Source organism: Ranitomeya variabilis, chromosome 2 (assembly GCF_051348905.1).
Source record: "Ranitomeya variabilis isolate aRanVar5 chromosome 2, aRanVar5.hap1, whole genome shotgun sequence".
Lineage (NCBI taxonomy): Eukaryota > Metazoa > Chordata > Amphibia > Anura > Dendrobatidae > Ranitomeya > Ranitomeya variabilis.
The window spans coordinates 221,001,729-221,024,711 of NC_135233.1; the positions used below are offsets into that span (position 1 = coordinate 221,001,729).

Genomic DNA, 22,983 nt, shown 5'->3' on the forward strand with positions numbered 1-22,983 from the left:
CATCTAGGGAGCTTAGGGTTGCACAGAGCAAATGTGAGGGTTGCCCCCCTTTTAATCTTTACCTAGTGGCAGAGCACCCCTTCCCTTCCATCTTGCCGTGTGCAGTCATACTTATGGCAGAAGCGTGACATGGTCTCTATGCACTTTACACATGGGTGTTAACAAAAAAGTCAATTCACTGCCGTCAATCATTTTGCTTGGAGCAATGGGGGGTCATCAGGGTCCCGCTCTCCTAATAGAGGGAAAGCAAGTGTTGAGATTGTGACATGTATTAGCATAAAAACTGGGACTTTAAATCAAATGCAAGAAATGAGTTTACTCTCCATACATTACAGACAGAGCAGCCTCTAGACCGGAGCGGTAGTGTTTCCCAGCTGACTGCTCTTCCAGTTTGTTAGGGGATTTTGTTTTATTCGTACCTAGCAACATACTGGAATTGTTTTAGGGAAGGGCTCTGTAGATGAGGAACTAAATCTTCAGAATGAGTTTGCATTTTATGACGATAACTAAAAGTTCAGACACGGAGGTGTAACATAGAGATCTAGGGCGGTAATGCTAAATGTGGAAGTGAGCCCTGAATACCATGTGTCATCTTATGTGGTAGGGGGGCCTTTGTGTCCCCTCAGTGGCCGGAGCCCCAAGTACGCCTGTTGTCTCTGCACCCGCTAAATTTATGTCCCCATGCAGAACAAATGGAGCCACTAAACGGATCTTATAAATGATGGCAGATGCATCAAACATTATAGACCCTAGAAAAGAGGAGACAATAACATCAATGTGAACGCAGCGTACAAAGTGAATGTAGCAAACGATTACTGTGAATGTGGCTCAGTGGGATGAACCCTCCTAAGCCGTCTACTGGCATGTGGGTCATAGGAAGCTGAATAAAACGATACCTTGATATCTCCAATCTGATAACTTATAAAGAAAAATGTGGATTTCTATGGAATATGTAAATGTTAAGATCTCTGGGTGGGGCAAAGATGTCCCTTAGAATCTGTCTTATTATAAATGAAAGGGTCCAGTACCAGTGTGAGACATGTAGATCAGGAGAGCAGACTGTCAGTCATTACATGTCTCACATCGGTAACGCACCCTATCATTTACAATAAGCTCTGGAGGCAGATTCTCGGGGAGATCTATGTCTGGCCCATAGATCTTAACAGCTGATTTACATGCTCTAGAAAAAGACATCGGATATCAGATATCAAGGTCTCTTTATGTTCAACTTTCTAGGACCTGTATGGCCATGTAGAATATTTAGAAGGTTAGATCCTACTGACAGACCTCGTTTTAATGGGTTTTCCATGGATTAAAAAGTAATGCTTAGCCAGTCTGATATGTTGCGAAGGGACATAGTAAGCACTAGAATGAGAGCTGTGGGGGATTAGTGAGGATTAATTTTATTCTATTTTTTTAGCAGTCTAAAATCTTTAATAAAACATCTGTTTAATTACACAGAAAACTTATTTTAAAGGAACTTCCAATCCAATAACCTTTCCTCCTAAATGTACCTCACATACGGATGAAGGTCTGATTCTCCTCCAAGTGGTCCTGGCTTTCGGTGGTATTTGGATCTTTAGACTATGACGGCACATTATAATATTATGGAGTGCTATGAAAATTTTTCAGAAAATGGCAACAAAGACCTAAAGGAACCTCTAGACTTGGTCTAAACTATTGGAAAGAAACAGAAGCAGTTACAACATTCACCCTTTGCTAGAAATAAGTGCTGAATACTAAAGATCAGACTTCAGTTTTCTATCTCCTTAATAGAACACAAACCTGAATTACAGAACATTAAAAATAATCTGAATTCTGATGTGTAACTTGGACCCGACAGGATATTGGCAACGGTTTGAATTTGTTTATTTACTCTCTCAAATTAAGAAAAATGTTTTGATTTATCTTCAGACATTCTTTTTCTGAGATTTTGTACAACAAAATATAAAAGGTTTAAAGCGCCCCCTTCAGGATGAAAGCGGAAGTGAGTACCTTATCAAATTGAAATGATCTCAGATCTGTCACTAGTTTCACAATACTAGTAATGAACAACCCTTTTAAATGATGAAATGTCGTCCCACCATTTTGACACCGACAAAAACGTGAAGGTAAGGCTGTGTTCACACAACAATCCCATCTCATTTTAGACAATATTTTTCTTCTCTAAATAACACGAGCCAACACAGACCCTGACGGTCCCTAAATAAGTCAATCAGGTCTGCGATTCACCATCAGTAGCTGTTGTTCCATGGATCTTGCCCTGCATCGGGATTTTCATTAGGAATGATTTCTAAACAAATAATATACACTATTGTGCAAAAGTTTTAGGCAGCTGTAGAAAAATACTGCAAAGTAAGAATGTTTTTTTTAACTTGAAGTGTTAATAGTTTATTTTTATAAGTTTACAAAATTCAAGGTAAAAGAACAAAAAAAAAGACTTTTGCCGTCATCAATTCTTCTCGGTTTTTGAAGGAACTCATCAGTTCTAAACATCTTGGAGAACTGACCACAGATCTTCTGTGTATGAGGCTTGTGCAAATCCTACTATATGTTCATGTGATCCCAGACAGGCTAGATGATGTGAGATCAGGGGTATGTGGGGGCCGGATCATCACTTCTAGGACTCCTTGTTCTTCTTTACACTGAAAATAGTTCTTAATGACATAATGCAGATACTTGTACATCATGTATCACCATCATGGAGGCATCTGGTTCCAATTTTATTCTGCAGCCGGACAATTTTCCCAAACATCTACCCAACACTATCCTCACCATAAAGGAGAACAAGGAATCCTGGAAGTGATGATCTGATCCCCACGGAGCCCTGATCCTACATCATCCAGTCTGTCTGGGATCACATGGAGACACAGAAGGATCTGTACAAGGGACATCCACAGAAGATCTGTGGTCAGTTCTCCAAGATGTTTGGAACTGACAAGTTCCATCAAAAACCATGTACAAGTGTACCGCGAAGAAGAGATGAAGGCGAAGAGCAGTCACCAAATATTGATGTGATTTAAATTTCTCATTTGTTCAATAGTTTATTTATATCAGTTAACAAAATACAAACTTGAATGTGTATGAAAACAAGGAGCCTGTTGAAGCCAACCAGTGACATTTTTAGTGCATGCATTTAGGAAAAGTCTCCAAATAGGCGTAAGGAAACTGCTAGTCTCAAGCCGCAATACAATTCTCTGCTGCCTCTAGTCAGACTTGTGGCGTCTTGCTTATATAGCCCCACATGTGCACACCCAAAGCCACCGCGCTCCCCTACGCTCCTCATTCAGCATGTCACAACAGGTGTGTGGGTTTTTTTCCTATATTTGGCACATTAGGTGAGGTCTTTTATATGAACGTGTTTAATACCTGTATTTTTATTGTGCTTTTGTTTAGCTGACATTTCAAAAGTGTAATTAAATGTTTTTTATTATATGTTCTTGTGGAGGATAAAGCAGAGAAAAGTTGCTATACCCTATACTCTGCTATCGCTGTCTCTTTGATGCCTAGTTCCAGCTTGAACTTTAACTGGCTGCAGCGGCGATTTTACAACTACAACACATGTGAATGCTGCAGGCAATCACTGGGCTCAGCAGTCCTGTGCCGCCTGCATCGACATCCCGATGCCTTCTGGGCGCCTCATGGGCTCACTAATCCCCATGATATCATCACCTAGTAATGCACCCAGGATGACGCTTGCAGAAGTGAACACTACCTTGGACAGGCTGCCACGGAGGACCAGACTTATGCTGGACCAAATCTTTTTGCTTAACTCTACCCCTTTAACATTATCAATTTTTGATTGAAGATTACTCTTAGGACTTGTTCACATCTAGCATTTTTGATGCATCTTTTTGTCCATCAGGTTTTTTTTTTATAAGGCGGGAAAGAAGAAAACAACATTTTACAGCAGCAGCAAAATGATTTAGAATTCTTCGGCTATGTGCACACGCTGCGGATTTTGCTGCGGATCTGCAGCTGTTTTCCCTGCGTTGTACAGTACAATGTAAACCTATGGAAAACAAAATCCGCAGCGCACATGCTGTGGAAAAAAACGCGGAAACGCAGCAGTTTATATTCCTCAGCATGTCAATTCTTTGTGTGGATTCCACCTACTCCTCAATAGGAATCTGCACAAAAACCGCACAGAAAATCAGCAGTAATTCCACGGTAAGGCTACGTTCACATCTGCGTTGTTGGGCGTTGCATCGGTGACGCAACACACAACGCATGCAAAACGCATTGTTTTGTGACGCATGCGTCCATTTTTGGCGCAAAAAAAATGCATCATGCAGCGTCCTCTGCGCTCTGACGCTTGCGCCAAAAAAGACGCATGCGTCACAAAACGCAAGACAACGCATGTCCATGCGCCCCCATGTTAAATATAGGGGCACATGACGCATGCGTCACTATGCATCGCTGAACCTGCGCCCGACAATGCAAATGTGAACGTAGCCTAAAGCTGCAGTGCGGTTTACCTGCGGATTTACCAAAATCAGTGCAGAAAAATCGGTGCGCCTTTCCGCAGCGTGCGCACATAGCCTAACGCCTCATTCACACTTTGCATTTTTCTCCCTTGCGCCTACTGACCGGCCGTGCATTTATTTTTCTAAATGTAGCATGTCAATGTTTTACAGCATTTTTTTACCCATGAAGATCATCAAAGCTGAACATTTTATAGCAGGATTGCTGCTGCATTTTTTCTAGTGTTTGGTTTTTTTTGCAGCAAAAACGATGGCAAAACCAATTTTTTTTTCCCCTAAAGCGGCTTCATCTATCAAAATCTCGATGGGTGCAGCGACATCTTAAAGATACTGTATGTACATAAGCATATGTTCACACCGAGTCTATTTGATGAGTTTTTGGAGCAGAAACTCCAGGTTTTAGAGAAGGATTTAAAGAGTTTATGGTTAGCTTCTGCTTCAAACACTCCAGTGAAGCAGAAAAAAAAACCGCACACAAAAACCACCTAAAAAGAGAGCAAAAAAGTTAAATAAATAAATATATATATATATAATATATAGTTAGTGTTTCTTTAAAAGAAAAGCTATGTGTTAGTAATTCACAATAGGTAAGTACAGTCATGCAGGTGCCACCTTCATCATGGCCGCTGCAGCCCGACATCACGTGACGGCGCAGGCGCGGTGGCGATAATGGTGTTTGGAAAGGGAAGTGATTCTTCGGTGCGGACGGAGTTAGTCATTAGCTGCTCTCCAGCCTCATGCATGCTCGTGCCCGGGGCTGCCCCGCTGGGTGTGTGTGTGTCTGCCGCTCGCCATGGCCAGCTACAACGTAGACGAGGTCTTCTTGTACAAGGTCCCGGCCTCGGTCATGTGCAGCTTCTACGAGATCATGGACTCTCTGGATGACACCGACTGGAAAAAGTTCGGTGAGTTGTGAACACAAGGGACAGACGGCGGCCGCATCGTCCGGGACCCCACAGCCTGCTCTAGTCCTGTCTGATCGGTGATGACCGTACGTGCGACTACCACCGACGTCAGACCGATCACAACCTGTCGCAGCGATATGTGGACAGTTGCATCACCCGGGAGTAACCGAGTCTTGTTTTTTAACCCTTGTCTCAGCCATTCAGGACACTGCCATCCCTGTCCTCCTATGTGTGATCCGGTACTTACAGTATTGTGTGCGCACTGTATGGCGGTGGTATTTCCACTGTCTATGTAAACATTGTAAAACAGCATTGAGGTGCTGTATTAATGTAAGGGGGTATTATATAAGCGCTGTATTATTTAGTGTATGGCAGTATTATATGAGCACTGTATTATTTAGTGTATGGCGGTATTATATAAGCGCTGTATTAGTGTATGGCGGTATTATATGAGCACTGTATTATTTAGTGTATGGCGGTATTATATAAGCGCTGTATTTAGTGTATGGCGGTATTATATAAGCGCTGTATTAGTGTATGGTGGTATTATATGAGCGCTGTATTATTTAGTGTATGGCGGTATTATATGAGCGCTGTATTATTTAGTGTATGGCGGTATTATATAAGCGCTGTATTTAGTGTATGGCGGTATTATATAAGCGCTGTATTAGTGTATGGCGGTATTATATGAGCGCTGTATTATTTAGTGTATGGCGGTATTATATGAGCGCTGTATTATTTAGTGTATGGCGGTATTATAAGCGCTGCATTATTTAGTGTATGGCGGTATTATGAGCGCTGTATTTAGTGTATGGCGGTATTATATAAGCGCTGTATTTAGTGTATGGTGGTATTATATGAGCGCTGTATTTAGTGTATGGCGGTATTATATAAGCGCTGTATTAGTGTATGGCGGTATTATATGAGCGCTGTATTTAGTGTATGGCGGTATTATATGAGCGCTGTATTTAGTGTATGGCGGTATTATAAGCGCTGCATTATTTAGTGTATGGCGGTATTATATAAGCGCTGTATTTAGTGTATGGCGGTGTTATATGAGCGCTGTATTTAGTGTATGTGGTATTATATGAGCGATGTATTAGTGTATGGCGGTATTATATAAGCCCTGCATTATTTAGTGTATGGCGGTATTATATAAGTGCTGTATTTAGTGTATGGCGGTATTATATAAGCGCTGTATTAGTGTATGGCGGTATTATATGAGCGCTGTATTATTTAGTGTATGGCGGTATTATAAGCGCTGCATTATTTAGTGTATGGCGGTATTATGAGCGCTGTATTTAGTGTATGGCGGTATTATATAAGCGCTGTATTTAGTGTATGGCGGTATTATATAAGCGCTGTATTTAGTGTATGGCGGTGTTATATGAGCGCTGTATTTAGTGTATGTGGTATTATATGAGCGATGTATTAGTGTATGGCGGTATTATATAAGCCCTGCATTATTTAGTGTATGGCGGTATTATATAAGCGCTGTATTTAGTGTATGGCGGTATTATATAAGCGCTGTATTTAGTGTATGGCGGTATTATATAAGCGCTGTATTTAGTGTATGGCGGTATTATAAGCGCTGTATTTAGTGTATGGCGGTATTATATAAGCGCTGTATTATTTAGTGTATGACGGTATTATATAAGCGCTGTATTATTTAGTGTATGGCGGTATTATATGAGCGCTGTATTATTTAGTGTATGGCGGTATTATATGAGCGCTGTATTAGTGTATGGCAGTATTATAAGAGCGCTGTATTTAGTGTATGGCGGTATTATATGAGCGCTGTATTATTTAGTGCATGGCGGTTGGGATCGCAGTATTTTATCTCTTTATACTCCCTAAAATCTTGTTTGCTTTTGCAGCTGCTGCCTGATATTGAGTGCTGCTGCTCAGCTTACTTGTAACCAGAATCCCCATCCTTCTCCTGTTCTGTAGTCCCGAGAATACTCCGTTCTAATGTATTTGCAGCAATAGGATTACTCCGTCCCAGGTGCATTACTACTACTGACTATTTCCCTTTTGGAGAACAGACCATTTACAACAACTTTCTTTCCTGTCTTTTTGCCAATTCCTTACTCATCTGCATATAGTTCCCCCAGTCCTTGCTTCAGTATAAGGCCGGCGTCACACTTGGCGTAAGACAATACGGTCCGTATTTTACGGCCGTAATACGGCCGTAATACGGAGAAATGTTCCCAAAATATTGATCCGTAGTCAGGGTGTGTCAGCGTATTTTGCGCATGGCATCCTCCGTATGTAATCCGTATGGCATCCGTACTGCAATATTTTCTCGCAGGCTTGCAAAACCGACATCTAATGGATTTATGTGCTCAAATGTTTGGTAAAACATATATACAGTATATATATTATATATATATATATATATATATATATATATATATATATATATATATATATATATATATATATATATATATATGTCATTGAGACACATATATATATATTCTGTATTTATATTTCATTCAGCGCGATATCTGTGAAAAGCCGCTAATTCAATTGCCGGCTTTTCATTTCTCCTGCACAAACCCGACATGATATGAGACATGGTCTACATACAGTAAACCATCTCATATCCCCTTTTTTTTGCATATTCCACACTACTAATGTTAGTAGTGTGTATGTGCAAAATATGGGCGCTGTAGCTGCGCAAATAAAGGGTTAAATGGCAGAAAAAATTGGCGTGGGCTCCCGCGCAATTTTCTCCGCCAGAATGGTAAAGCCAGTGACTGAGGGCAGATATTAATAGCCAGGAGAGGGTCCATGGTTATTGGCCCCCCTGGCTACAAACATCTGCCTCCAGCCACCCCAGAAAAGGCACATCTGGAAGATGCGCCTATTCTGGCACTTGGCCACTCTCTTCCCACTCCCTGTAGCGGTGGGATATGGGGTAATGAAGGGTTAATGCCACCTTGCTATTGTAAGGTGACATTAAGCCAGATTAATAATGGAGAGGCGTCAATTATGACACCTATCCATTATTAACCCCTTCACCCCCGGAGCTTTTTCCGTTTTCGTTTTTCGCTCCCCTCCTTCCCAGAGCCATAACTTTTTTATTTTTCCGTCAATTTGGCCATGTGAGGGCTTATTTTTTGCGGGACGAGTTGTACTTTTGAACGACATCATTGGTTTTACCATGTCGTGTACTAGAAAACGGAAAAAAAATTCCAAGTGCAGTGAAATTGCAAAAAAAGTGCAATCCCACACTTGTTTTTTGCTTGCCTATTTTGCTAGGTTCACTAAATGCTAAAACTGACCGGCCATTATGATTCTCCAGGTCAGTACGAGTTCATAGACACCTAACATGACTAGGTTATTTTTCACCTAAGTGGTGAAAAAAAATTCCAAACTTTGCAAAAAACAAAACAAAACAAAATTGCGCCATTTTCCGATACTCGTAGCGTCTCCATTTTTCGTGATCTCGGGTCAGGTGAGGGCTTATTTTTTGCGTGCCGAGCTGGCATTTTTAATGATAGCATTTTGGTGCAGATACGTTCTTTTGATCGCCCGTTATTGCATATTAATGCAATGTCGTGGCGACCAAAAAAACGTAAATCTGGCGTTTCGATTTTTTTTCTCATTACGCCGTTTAGCGATCAGGTTAATGCTTTTTTTTTATTGATAGATCGGGCGATTCTGAACGCGGCGATACCAAATATGTGTAGGTTGGGGTTTTTTTTTATTGATTTATTTTGATTGGGGCGAAAGGGGGGTGATTTAAACTTTTATATTTTTTTATTTTTTTCACATTTTTTTTTTTACTTTTTTTTTTTACTTTTGCCATGCTTCTATAGCCTCCATGGGAGGCTAGAAGCAGGCACAACGCGATCGGCTCTGCTATGCAGCAGCGATCATAAGACGCTCACAGCCACCGGCGATCAGTAACCATAGAGGTCTCAAGGACCTCTATGGTTACAATGTACAAGCATCGCCGACCCCCGATCACCAGAGGGCGCATCACCGCAACTCAATGTAAGTACAGATCACTCAGATTTCCTTCATTACCCGGGGATTACAGACACTAGCAAGTGCATAAGCACAGCTCATGGCTGTAAAATAATTAACCCCTTCAGATGGATTACCTCGTGGGACGTGACGGTTCATCTGAGGGTATGTATCTTGTGCGTTTATTATTTTGCCAAGCGAGGGTTTGCAAATGGATTGAGAGAGCAATAAAATATTAAAACAACCTGTGTGTTTATTTCATTAAAATACTTTTTAATAATGTGTGTGTTTTATTAACCATTTCGTACTATTGGATTAATAATGGATAGGTGTCATAATTGACGCCTCTCCATTATTAATCTGGCTTAATGTCACCTTACAATAGCAAGGTGGCATTAACCCTTCATTACCCCATATCCCACCGCTACAGGGAGTGGGAAGAGAGTGGCCAAGTGCCAGAATAGGCGCATCTTCCAGATGTGCCTTTTCTGGGGTGGCTGGGGGCAGATGTTTGTAGCCAGGGGGGCCAATAACCATGGACCCTCTCCTGGCTATTAATATCTGCCCTCAGTCACTGGCTTTACCATTCTGGCGGAGAAAATTGCGCGGGAGCCCACGCCAATTTTTTCCGCCATTTAACCCTTTATTTGCGCAGCTACAGCGCCCACATTTTGCACATACACACTACTAACATTAGTAGTGTGGAATATGCAAAAAAAAAGGGGATATGACATGGTTTACTGTATGTAAACCATGTCTCATATCATGTCGGGTTTGGGAAGGAGAAATGAAAAGCCGGCAATTGAATTACCGACTTTTCACTAACACCGCTGCGTATTTCTCGCAAGTCACACTGCTGGTCCGTGTGGAATCCGTATTTTTCTCGCCCCCATAAACTTTCATTGGCGTATTATTTGCGCAATACGCTGACAAACGCAGCATGCTGCGATTTTGTACGGCCGTAGAACGCCGTATATTACGGATCCGTAATATACGGCTGATAGGACTAGACCCATTGAGAATCATTGTGCCGTATGTTATGCGAGTTTTACGCACGTAGTTTCTGCGCTCTTACGTCCGTAAAACTCGCAAGTGTGACGGCGGCCTAAGGCTATTACGTGGTACAGTAGCAAATGCCTTTACAAAGTCCAGATAAATCACATCAGCCACATTAACAACATCCAGATTTGCACTCACCTCCTCTTAGAAACCCAACATGTTGGTGAGACACGACTTATCCTTCATGAAGCCATGCTGACTGTCAGTTGTTACCTGTGCACTATATCTTTGTAAGTCATCTTGTATTAACGTCCTAAAACATTTTGCCCACTACTGATGTCAGGCTTACCAGAAGGCAGTTGCCTGGCTCTACCTTCTTACCTTTTCTTAAATATCGGTACCACATCAGCCATCCTCCTATCCTGTGGCACCGATCCTGTTACAATAGAGTCTCAGAATATGAGATACAGCAGTCTGTCAATTATTGGGCTCAATTCCCTCAGTATCTGTGGATGAGTGCCATCTGGGCCGGGGGATTTGTCAATGTTTAATTTGCTCTGACGCAGGCGTACTTCTTGTGTTAAACTAGTTATATCAGGTGGTGAACTTTGATTTCGGTTGAATGATCCTTGTAGCAGACAGTTCATCGGTGAACACGGATGAAAAGTGCCTGTTTAATATCTCAGCCTTTTCTTTGTCCTCTATTATCTTGTTGTTATTGTTGTCTTTTAACCCCTTCATGATATGCGCCGTACTAGTACGGCGCATGTCGTGTCTCCCCTATTTGATGTGGGCTCCTGCGCTGAGCCTACATCAAAGCCGGGACATGTGAGCTGTTTTCTACAGCTGACATGTGCCCGCAATAGTGGCAGGTGGAATCGCGATCCACCTGCTGCTATGAACTGGTTAAATGCCGCTGTCAAACTCTGACAGTGGCATTTAACAAGCGCTTACGGCCATCGGGCCGGAAATGCGCTCACCGCTAACTCCCATCATGTGATCGGGGGTCATCGGTGCGTTGGCATAACAACCAGAGGTCTCCTGGTTGCAGTAATTCCGCTACATAAAAGCGATCTGAGCATCGCTCCTTTGTAGCTGAGCCGATCAGGCTATGCCAGCTTAAAGCTTCCCGTAGATGCTATTGAAGCATGGCAAAAGTAAAAAAAAAAAAAAAAAAAAACTTTAAAAATGAAAAAAATATAAAAGTTTAAATTACCCCACCTTTCGCCCCATTAAAAAAAAAAAAAAAGATCAAACCTACCCATATTTGGTAACGCCGCTTTCAGAATCGCCCGATCTATCGATGTAGAGAGAAACAAATTCAAAACGCCAGAATTACGTTTTTTTCGGTCACCATGACATTGCATTTAAAATGCAATAATGGGCGATCAAAAGGAGGTGTCTGCGCTGAAATGGTATCATTAAAAACATCAGCTCGGCACGCAAAAAATAAGCCCTCCCCCGACTCGACGTCCCGAAAAATGGAGACAGTACGGGTCTCGGAAAATTGTTTTGTTTTTTTAAAGCAAAGTTTGGATTTTTTTTTTCACCACTTAGATAAAAAATCTTAGTCATGTTTGATGTCTATGAACTCGCAATGACCTGGAGAATCACAATCGCAGGTCAGTTTTAGCATTTAGTAAACCTAGCAAAAAAGCCAAACAAAAAACAAGTGTGGGATTTCACTTTATTTGCAATTTCACCACATGGAATTTTTGTCCCCGTTTTCTAATACATGACATGGTAAAACCAATGGTGTCGTTCAAAAGTACAACTCGTCCCACAAAAAGTAAGCCCTCACATGGCCATATTGACAGAAAAATAAAAAAGTTATGGCTCTGGGAAGAAGGGGAGCGAAAAATGAAAACTTAAAAACGAAAAAGGGCTGCGGCGTGAAGGGGTTAAGGGGCCTATTCCATCTGATTTATTTCTTTTTGGCATTGATGTATTTGTAAAATTTTGGGGAATTTATTTTAATGTCCCTGGCAATTTGTTTCTCTGTAGATAACTTTGCAGCTTGAAACTTTTGTACTGTCTTATTTATCCATAATGTTTTTTGTTTTTTTTTTATTCCTTTACGTTTTGTTATCAGAAGGTGTAAGTTTAGATTCTAGTAGTATTTCCTTTAAACATTCCCCATTTATGTTCGGTATCCCCAATTACTATTACATGGTCCCAGTCTACACAATTATGCTTTTCCCTTAATTTGTTGAAATCAGCTTTCCTAAAGTTCCAGATTTTGGCATTTCCCCTTTTGAATGTTTGATTGAAAATTACATTAAAACTTACCATATTATGGTCACTGCTTCCCTAATGTTCTCAGACCTGTAGATCTGAAATTGTATCTGGTCTATTTGACAGAACCAGATCCAGCAGATTACCTCCCGTGGCCGGTTCATCTACCAGCAGAGAGAGGTAAGGGTATGTGTCCACGGTCAGGAAACGCTGCGTGTTTGACGCTGCGTGGGGCCGCAGCATCAAACACGCAGCGTCCAGATGTTCCAGCATAGTGGAGGGGATTTTTTGAAATCCCGTGTCCACTATGCGTGGAAACCCGCACGCGGCGGCCCTGCGACTCCGGACATGCTGCGCGTCTTTTCAGATCGCAGCATGTCCGTGTTCCTTGCGGCGACGCTGCGTCGCCGCAAGGAATAACACAGGGCCCTATGCGAGGGGTGCGATGATCCCGGATCTGTACAATAAACAACTCTGGCATTATCGCGTCCCAGAAGGGGGCGGGGCTTAGCGCCGAGCGGCTTTGCCGCTCCGACGATACTGCCGGCCATCCTGACCGTGGACACATACCCTAATTGTCCTGAATTGTGGATAAGAACTTGCAGGTTTTAGCACGACCAGAAGATTCTATGTCCCATTGAATGTCTGGATAGTTAAAATCTCCCATTATTAGGACCCTATTATTACTATTTGCTGCCTTTTTAATTTGTTGCAGCATTTCATCCTCTACCTGCTCAGCTCTTAGGAGGCTTGTAGCAAACTCCAATTATCATCTTTCCGTTATTGCCATCCCCATGTACATTTGCCCACGCTGACTGTACATTGTCGCAGCTGCCCCCAGTGTCATCATTGAGCACAGATCTTAAGTTGGATTTCGTGATGATGCACACCCTTCCAACTTTTTCTTTCCTAAATGTAATGTAACCCTCTGTTTGTCATCCAGCCAGGTTTCCGTAACCCTATTCTGTGACTGGCATAAGAGCCTCCAGTTCATTCATTTTGTTTGCAAGGCTTCTTACATTTGCCAGTAGACATATATTTCTATTAGCATATTTATTACTCATACTTTCCTTGCATTTCCCAGCCCCCCTAAATCCTCATTGACCCCCTACTGTCTCACTCTGTCTACACTATCTATCCCCTTCTTTGCACATCTAAAAAGATCCTAGTTTAAAATGTCCTCCATCTATGTGACCATTTTTTCCCCAACACAGCTGCACCCTCCCCATTGAGGTGCAGCCCGTCCCTACCAAAGAACCTGTAGTCGACAAAGAAGTCGGCCGAGTTCTCCATGAACCTAAACCCTTCCTTCCTGCACCAATTTCTAAGCCAAGTATTTATCTCCCTAAGCTCCCGCTGTCTATCTAGTGATGCTAGTGGCACCGGCAGTATTTCTGAAAACACCACCTTGGGGGTCCTGGCCTTCAGGGCCTCTCCTTGTTTCCTGTAATAATTTTTTAAAGGAAACCTGTCGGCAGCATTGTGCACAGTAACCTACCGACAGCGTCAGGTTGGCGCCGTTATACTGATTAAAATGGTACTTGGGTTGATGTAATCCGTCTTGTGGTATTTTAATCTTTATTTTCAGTTTTGTGTTAATGACATGCTCGTGCCTTGGGGCAGCCTGTGGGGGGTCTTCATGTGGTGCACTGATTAGGTATTCATAATGCAGACTGCTGACGAGTCACTGATCCCTCACTGACCTGCCCCCTAGTTTACATAATGAATAATATATATATACATAATAATAAACTTTCTGCAGCCAGGCACCTGCGCTGCAGCATAATCGCATATTTACTGTGTATATAATTAATATGGCTAATCTTATCCTGATATTTAAAAAAATAAAAATAAGAAAAATCCATTTGAAAATGGCGCCTGCCAGCTATAGGTGTATACAGCTGTGATCCGATAGCTTCTATTGTGCATGCGCCGGCGGCGCCATCTTGCTATAGAAGAAAAAAAAATGTCCTCCTCAAAGATGGCGCCGCCTGCACAAAGGCAGCTATTGGATCACAGGTATATACACCGATAGCTGCTACTGCGCAGGCATGGCAGGCGCCATTTTCAAATGGATTTTTTTTTCGGGGGGGAATATCAAGATAAGATCAACCATAGTAATTATATACACAGTACATATGTGATTATGCTGCAGGTAGCTGGCACCTGGCTGCAGAATGTGTTGGTTTTTTTTTATGTATCTATAATAGTATGTAAACTAGGGGGCGGGTCAGTGAGGGATCAGTGATCTGTCAGCCATCTGCATTATGAATAGCTAATCGGAGCATCACATGAAGCCCCTCACAGGCCGCCCCAGAGCACGGGCATATTATTAAGGCTACGTTCACATTTGCGTTGTGCGCCGCAGCGTCGGCGCCGCAACGCACAACGCAAACAAAAACGCGGCAAAACGCATGCACAACGCTGCGTTTTGCGCCGCATGCGTCCTTTTTTCTATTGATTTTGGACGCAGCAAAAATGCAACTTGCTGCGTCCTCTGCGCCCGGACGCGGGCGCCGCAGTGACGCATGCGGCGCAAAACGCAAGTGCACCGCATGTCCATGCGCCCCCATGTTAAATATAGGGGCGCATGACGCATGCTGCGGCGCCCGACGCTGCGGCGCACACCGCAAATGTGAACGTAGCCTAACTCAAAACTGAAAATAAAGATTAAACAACAATCACAAGACAAGACTGATTTAATCAACCAAAGTATCATAATCAGTGTAACAGCGCCGACCTGACACCTGTGTGTAGGTTACTGTGCACAGTTCTGCCGACAGATTCCCTTTAAGGACCTTCCACCTCCCTCTAACTTTGTCGTTGGTACGATGTGTAATATGGCCGCTGAGTTTTCCCCAGCAATCTGTCTGTCTGATCCACAATATGCCGAACCCAAGCACCGGCAGACAACACACTATTCGGCATTCACAGTTTCGGCAGCAGATGACCCTGTCTGTCGGTCTAATTATAGAGTCCCCTTCCACCAACATCTGTCTGGCCTTTGCTGCACTCCTATTTCCCTTCTTCCTACAGCAGTCGCTGTAGTGGTCCCGGGGCCCGCTGTAGTGGTCCCGGGGCCCGCTGTAGTGGTCCCGGGGCCCGCTGTAGTGGCCCCGGGGCCCGCTGTAGTGGCCCCGGGGCCCGCATTACAGGCATATGTACTAGGTTGTGCCAGATCAGGGCTGTGCTCCCTGGCACTTTTCCCCTTACCCCTTTTTGGAACTGTTGCCCAGCTACATACTTCTGTGTCCCGGTCTTCCCCACCTCCACCGTCCTCCATATCACTTGCTCCAGCGCATGCTCAGTGAGCTCTGAACTCCTCTCCCGGTTTGCAATGCTCCTGAGTGTTGCCAGCTGCACATTTAGATCCATTATTTGTGCTTCCAAACCTGTAACTCGCTGACATGGAGCGCGGATATGTTCACTCTCAAACAGCTGTTAGACATGCTTCTCAGGAGACGCACACCTGGTGGCATTGTCCATGGAGCAAATACTAATGGAGATAAACAATACAGATATAAGCAGAGAAAAACAATGGAAAACTAGTAAGGAAACCGCCAAACTATGCTCTTATGTTAAACTATGATATTGTGTTTAAAGGGAACCTGTCTTCAAGTTTTTCCCATGAGATACGGCCAATACCTGTACATCTTTATATACAGTACTCTGATCTGATGTATATAAGCCCCAATCCGGCCTGCAAGACAAGAAAAAGAGCTATTATAATCACCTGTAGGGCGGTCCGGTCTGATGGGTGTCTTGATCCGGATCGCAGTCTTCCTTCCCTGCTTCCCGTGGATGACACCTTCTACTTCACACAGTCGCCCCACCGCTCCCACGCAGGCGCACTTCTCTCTACCCTGCCGCGAGCGGAGCAAAGTAATGCAGCGCACATGTGCTGGGGCGCTTCGGCTTTTTTGCGCATGCTCCTTGCTGTGCCCATATACTATAAAGCACTGTATGGCATTAGTTTTCTCAGCACTAAGTGGCACCATTATTTGGGCACTGTATGATTTGCATTATTTGGCCATGGTATAACACTGTTATTTCACAGTGTATCACTTGAGCTGGTGCGCAGTCATTCGTCCCCTGTATGGTGGTATTATTTAGGCACAGTTTGGCGATTGTATAATGGTATTGAGCAGTAGTAAACATTAACATTGTACAGTGTCTATCAGAGACCACCTCTGTAATGTGCCGTAGTGAGAAGTGTCCGAGGCAATAAGGAGCTAATTCATAAACCATTTCCTTCCCACTAAGAAATGTTTCCTAAAATGTAAGCGTTGATATGCAGATAGTCCTAAAATCTTCAGTCCCTTGAAATATGTAGCAGGTAATTGCCTAACCTAAAGTTTTCCCTGCAGCGTCATCCATGTGAGTAATACTGTAATAATCCCAATTACAGACCGATAATGATTCACAGCCTCCTCCTGGCAGCAGAGCAATGCCTTTTAAGCAACCTGTGCATTTACTATGTGTTGGAAGAATTGGTGCTGCGACTTCGCTCATCACCCGAACACCATATTTTTCAGCATCTGCAAACAAAAAAAATTCAGTACTTTAGGATAATGTTTTTCTTGTGCAATTGCATACTCTATTTAACTTTTGAATGAAATCTTTTTATTAAAATGTCACCTTTTTTTTTTTTTTCGTAGTAAACCTTATAATGAAGTCGCAGCTTAATGTCACTAGTACAGAGCTCCAACCCCCTGCTAAAATTCTGTCTGCCACCACAAGAGGTCGCTCCCTGTAGGCGGTGTAATATCAACTCTCATGATAAAACTGTATGCAGTGGGCGCTAAAGCTCCCCCTAGTGGTGGCCACAGGATTCAGCATTATTTGTGTGTGTGTATTTGTATGTATACAGTACAGACCAAAAGTTTGGACACACCTTCTCATTTAAAGATTTTTCTGTATTTTCATGACTTTGAAAATTGTACATTCACACTGAAGGCATCAAAACTATGAATTAACACATGTGGAATTATATACTTAACAAAAAAGTGTGAAACAACTGAAATTATGTCTTATATTCTAGGTTCTTCAAAGTAGCCACCTTTTGCTTTGATGACTGCTTTGCACACTCTTGGCATTCTCTTAATGAGCTTCAAGAGGTAGTCACCGGGAATGGTTTTCACTTCACAGATGTGCCCTGTCAGGTTTAATAAGTGGGATTTCTTGCCTTATAAATGGGGCTGGGACCATCAGTTGTGTTGTGCAGAAGTCTGGTGGATACACAGCTGATAGTCCTACTGAATAGACTGTTAGAATTTGTATTATGGCAAGAAAAAAGCAGCTAAGTAAAGAAACATGAGTGGCCATCATTACTTTACAAAATGAAGGTCAGTCAGTCCGAAAAATTGGTAAAACTTTGAAAGTGTCCCCAAGTGCAGTGGCAAAAACCATCAAGCGCTACAAATAAACTGGCTCACATGAGGAACGCCCCAGGAAAGGAAGACAAAGAGTCACCTCTGCTTCTGAGGATAAGTTTATCCAAGTCACCGGTCTTAGAAATCGCAGGTTAACTAACAGCAGCTCAAATTAGAGACCAGGTCAATGCCAAACAGAGTTCTAGCAGCAGACACATCTCTACAACAACTGTTAAGAGGAGACTTTGTGCAGCAGGCCTTCATGGCAAAATAGCTGCTAGGAAACCACTGCTAAGGACAGGCAACAAGCAGAAGAGACTTGTTTGGGCTAAAGAACACAAGGAATGGATATTAGACCAGTGGAAATCTGTGCTTTGGTCTGATGAGTCCAAATTTGAGATCTTTGGTTCCAACCACCGTGTCTTTGTGCGACGCAGAAAAGGTTAACAGATGGACTCTACATGCCTGGTTCCCACCGTGAAGCATGGAGGAGGAGGAGGAGGTGTGATGGTGTGGGGGTGCTTTGCTGGTGATACTGTTGGGGATTTATTAAAAATTGAAGGCATACTGAACCAGCATGGCTACCACAGCATCTTGCAGCGGCATGCTATTCCATCCGGTTTGCGTTTAGTTGGACCATCATTTATTTTTCAACAGGACCATGACCCCAAACACACCTCCAGGCTGTGTAAGGACTATTTGACTAAGAAGGAGAGTGATGGGGTGCTACGCCAGATGACCTGGCCTCCACAGTCACCAGACCTGAACCCAATCGAGATGGTTTGGGGTGAGCTGGACAGCAGAGTGAAGGCAAAAGGGCCAACAAGTGCTAAGCATCTCTGGGAACTCCTTCAAGATTGTTGGAAGACCATTCTTGGTGACTACCTCTTGAAGCTCATCAAGAGAATGCCAAGAGTGTGCAAAGCAGTCATCAAAGCAAAAGGTGGCTACTTTGAAAAACCTGGAATATAAGACATACTTTCAGTTGTTTCACACTTTTTTGTTAAGTATATAATTCCACATGTGTTAATTCATAGTTTTGATGCCTTCAGTGTGAATGTGCAATTTTCATAGTCATGAAAATACAGAAAAATCATTAAATGAGGTGAGTCCAAACGTTTGGAACTTTTGACACACACACACACACACACACACACACACACACACACACACACACACACACACACACACACACACACACACATCCTGTGGCCACCACTAGAGGGTGCCTTGGCGCCCACTGCATACAGTTTTATCATGCGTTTGTTGTTGTTTTTTTTGTGACTTTGGGGGTTTGAATCTCTGCTCTGCCAACTATACAAATACTGAATTTTGGACTTATTTATTTGTATACATGAGGAACTTGTTTTTTACATGTATATAGGGGGTTTCCTTAGTGTGAATCACTCCTGTATGTGATTAATGGCCTGTACAGAATTTCTGTACGGAGATTCCAGTGTTTCTAGAAGGCTATTTTATGTGGCTTGCACACACAGCACGTCTCTTCCTATTTTACTCTGTATTTGTGACCTAGATGTTGAGGATAGCCTGTGGAAGTGTCGCTGTTGCAAAATGGGACTTTTGCAAAGTGAAGCCATGAAACCTCAAAGAACATGACATTTCCTCCAAAACTCATCACCCAGCTTTCCCAGATTCCTGAATGACCATGCTACATAATTATCATGGTCAGATGATAAGAATATATTCGGGTTTTGCTAGTTATGCAATTCTCTGTTTCCTGCTGGCTTTTCCTGATGATGGCAGCAAGAGCTATCGCTTTTACAGTAAAGATGATAATGTGTGCAAACTGTAAAGCGCTGCGGAATATGTTAGCGCTATATATAAACAAAGATTATTATAAAGATGGCAGCAGGATTGCAGCAAAGTTAGAATGTAGAATGTATCAGGCTGTGTCTGCCACAATGTGCAGATGAGGATGAACGCGGCTTTTCTGCACGGTGAAGTCTGTGCAAAGCCGTCCTGATCCTCCACATCCACAAAGCACATTTCTCACATTCCATCCTCCCCATCCGGGGTAAGGCTCAGTTCACACTTACAAGTTCTTCTCACTAAATTAAAATATCATGAAAAAGTTAATTTATTTCAGTTCTTCAATACAAAAAGTGAAATTCGTATATTATATAGAGTCATTACACACAGAGTGATCTATTTCAAGTGTTTATTTCTGTTAATGTTGATGATTACGGCTTACAGCCAATGAAAACCCAAAAGTCATTATCTCTGTAAATTAGAATAATTAACAAAACACCAGCAATGGCTTCCTAAGCATTTATGAAGGTCCCTTAGTCTGTTTCAGTAGCTCCACAATCATGGGGAAGACTGCTGACTTGACAGATGTCCAGAAGGCAGTCATTGACACACTCCATAAGGAGGGTAAGCCACAAAAGGTCATTGCTAGTGATGAGCGAATATACTCATTACTCGAGATTTCCCGAGCACGCTCGGGTGATCTCCGAGTATTTTTTAGTGCTCATAGATTGTTTTCCTCACCTGAATGATTTACATCTCTTAGCCAGCTTGATTACAGGTGGGGATTCCCTAGCAACCAGGCAACCCCCACATGTACTTATGCTGGCAAACAGATGTAAATCATTCAGCTGCGGCGATGAAAACTAAATCTCCGAGCACTAAAAAATACTCGGAGGTCACCAGAGCGTGCTCGGGAAATCTCGAGTAACGAGTATATTCGCTCATCACTAGTCATTGCTAAAGAAGCTGGCTGTTCAGAGTGCTGTATCCAAGCATATTAATGGAAAGTTGAGTGGAAGGAAAAAAAAAAGGAAAAAACTGTGGTAGAAAAAGTGCACAAGCAACCTAGTAACCGCAGCCTTGAAAGGATTAAGAAAAGGCCATTCAAAAATTTGGGGGAGATTCACAAGGAGTGGACAGCTGCTGGAGTCATTGCTTCAAGAGCCACCACATACAGATGTATCCGGGACATGGGCTATAAGTGTCACATTCCTTGTGTGAAGCCACTCATGACCAATAGACAACGCCAGAAGCGTCTTACCTGGGCCAAGGAGAAAAATAACTGGACTGTTGCTCAGTGGTCCAAGGTGTTGTTTTCAGATGAAAGTAAATGTTGCATTTCATTTGGAAATCAAGGTCCCAGAGTCTGGAGGAAGAGTGGAGAGGCCACAATACAAGCTGCTGGAGGTCTAGTGTGAAGTTTCCACAATCAGTGATGGTTTGGGGAGCCATGTCATCTGCTGGTGTAGGTCCACTGTGTTTTATCAAGACCAAAGTCAGCGCAGCCATCTACCAGGAAATTTTAGAGCACTTCATGCTTCCATCTGCCAACAAGCTTTTTGGAGATAGAAATTTCATTCTCCAGCAGGGCTTGGCACCTGTCCACACTGCCAAAAATACCAATACCTGGTTTACAAACAACAGTATCACTGTGCTTGATTGGCAGCAAACTCACCTGACCTTAACCCCATAGAGAATCTATGGGGTATTGTCAAGAGGAAGAGGCGACACCAGACCCAACAATGCAGATAAGCTGAAGGCTGCTATCAAAGCCACCTGGGCTTCCATTTTATTATTTATTTATATAGTACCATTGATTCCATGATGCTGTACATGAGAAGGGGGTTACATACAAATTACAGTAAACAAACTAACAATTACAGCCTGATACAGACGGGCGAGGACCCTGCCCTTGCGGGCTTACATTCTACAGGATGGTGGGGAAGGAGACAATAGGTTGAGGGTTGCAGCAGCTCTGATGTTGGTGAGGCGGTAGCTTCAGTAGTGGTGAGGAGGCAGCGGGGTCAGTGCAGGCTGTAGGATTTCCTGAAGAGGTGGGTTTTCAAGTTCCGTCTGAAGGATCGGAATGTGTTGGGGCACAGAATTCCAGAGGATGGGGGATATTCGGGAGAAGTCTTGGAGGCAGTAGGGTGAGGAGTGAATAAGTGCGGAGGAGACAAGGTCTTGAGCTTACGTGAGGGAAGATATCGGGAGATTAGTTCAGAGATATATGGAAGAGACAGGTTGTGGATGGCTTTGTAGGTCAGTGTTAGAAATTTGAACTGGATATGCTGAGGGAATGGGAGCCAGTGAAGAGATATGCAGAGGGGGGAAGCGGAGGAGTAGCGAGGAGAGAGATGAATTAGTTGGGCAGCATAGTTAAGGATGGACTGAAGAGGTGCAAGGATGTTAGCAGGGAGGCCATAGAAAAGGATGTTGCAGTAGTCGAAGCGGGAGATGATGAGGGCATGCACAAGCATTTTAGTAGACTGAGGGTGAGGAAAGGGCGGATTCTATAGAGAATTTTGAGCTGGAGGTGACAGGAGGTGGAAAGAACTTGGATGGTGTGGTTTGAAGGACAGGGCAGAGTCAAGGGTTACTCTCCGAGTCAGCGGAGTTAGAGGCACAAGTCAGCTGTTCAAAGTAGCTGACATGTGCCGGAAAAAATGTGAGCTCCGCGCCGGAGTCAACATCAAAGGGAGGGTGTTTGACATCGGCGTACTATTACACCTGATGTTGGAAAGGAGTAAAAATAATTTTTCAAGCTTGTGTTCTAAAGTATTCTAATTTACGGAGATAATGACTTTTGTGTTTTCAGTGGCTGTAAGCCATAATCATCAATATTAACAGAATCTAGTGCAGTCGGCTGGACGTATACAGCTCCATTACAAAAACAAAAAAAATCTGTATTCAGATGTATATAGCAGTGCATCCATAGACTAATATGGACAAGATGTAGTTGAAAAAAAATATTTTGACTGTTTCGTCAGGTTTGTTACATGGTGGTTTTGGTTTGTTTGTTTGTTTTTTTGTAAAAAAAAAAAAGAAAAAAGCAAAACCACAATGACACATAAACCTGATGAAACCAAGTGAATTTTTCTTTTTTTTTTTTTTTTTTTTTTTAGCACTTGACCACATTTTTCTTGGTTCACAAAGGTGTAAAAGCTATACTTGCTTTTATTTTCCTCCATGATTCTCAATGAGAGTTGTAATGAATTGTATAACGGTGCATTTCAAAAC

At 42.8% G+C, this 22,983-nt stretch overlaps 1 protein-coding gene across 1 annotated transcript in view; it reads left to right on the forward strand.

Moving 5' to 3' along the window:
• The first annotated feature begins 5,153 nt into the window (after window positions 1–5,153).
• The window catches only part of IRAK1 (interleukin 1 receptor associated kinase 1), a 94,948-nt gene continuing 77,118 nt past the window's right edge, over window positions 5,154–22,983 (forward strand). Inside the window, exon 1 of the mRNA XM_077283677.1 lies at window positions 5,154–5,389. Coding sequence (XP_077139792.1) covers window positions 5,278–5,389 — 112 coding nt within the window. The 5' untranslated portion in view covers window positions 5,154–5,277. The remainder of the gene's footprint in view (window positions 5,390–22,983) is intronic.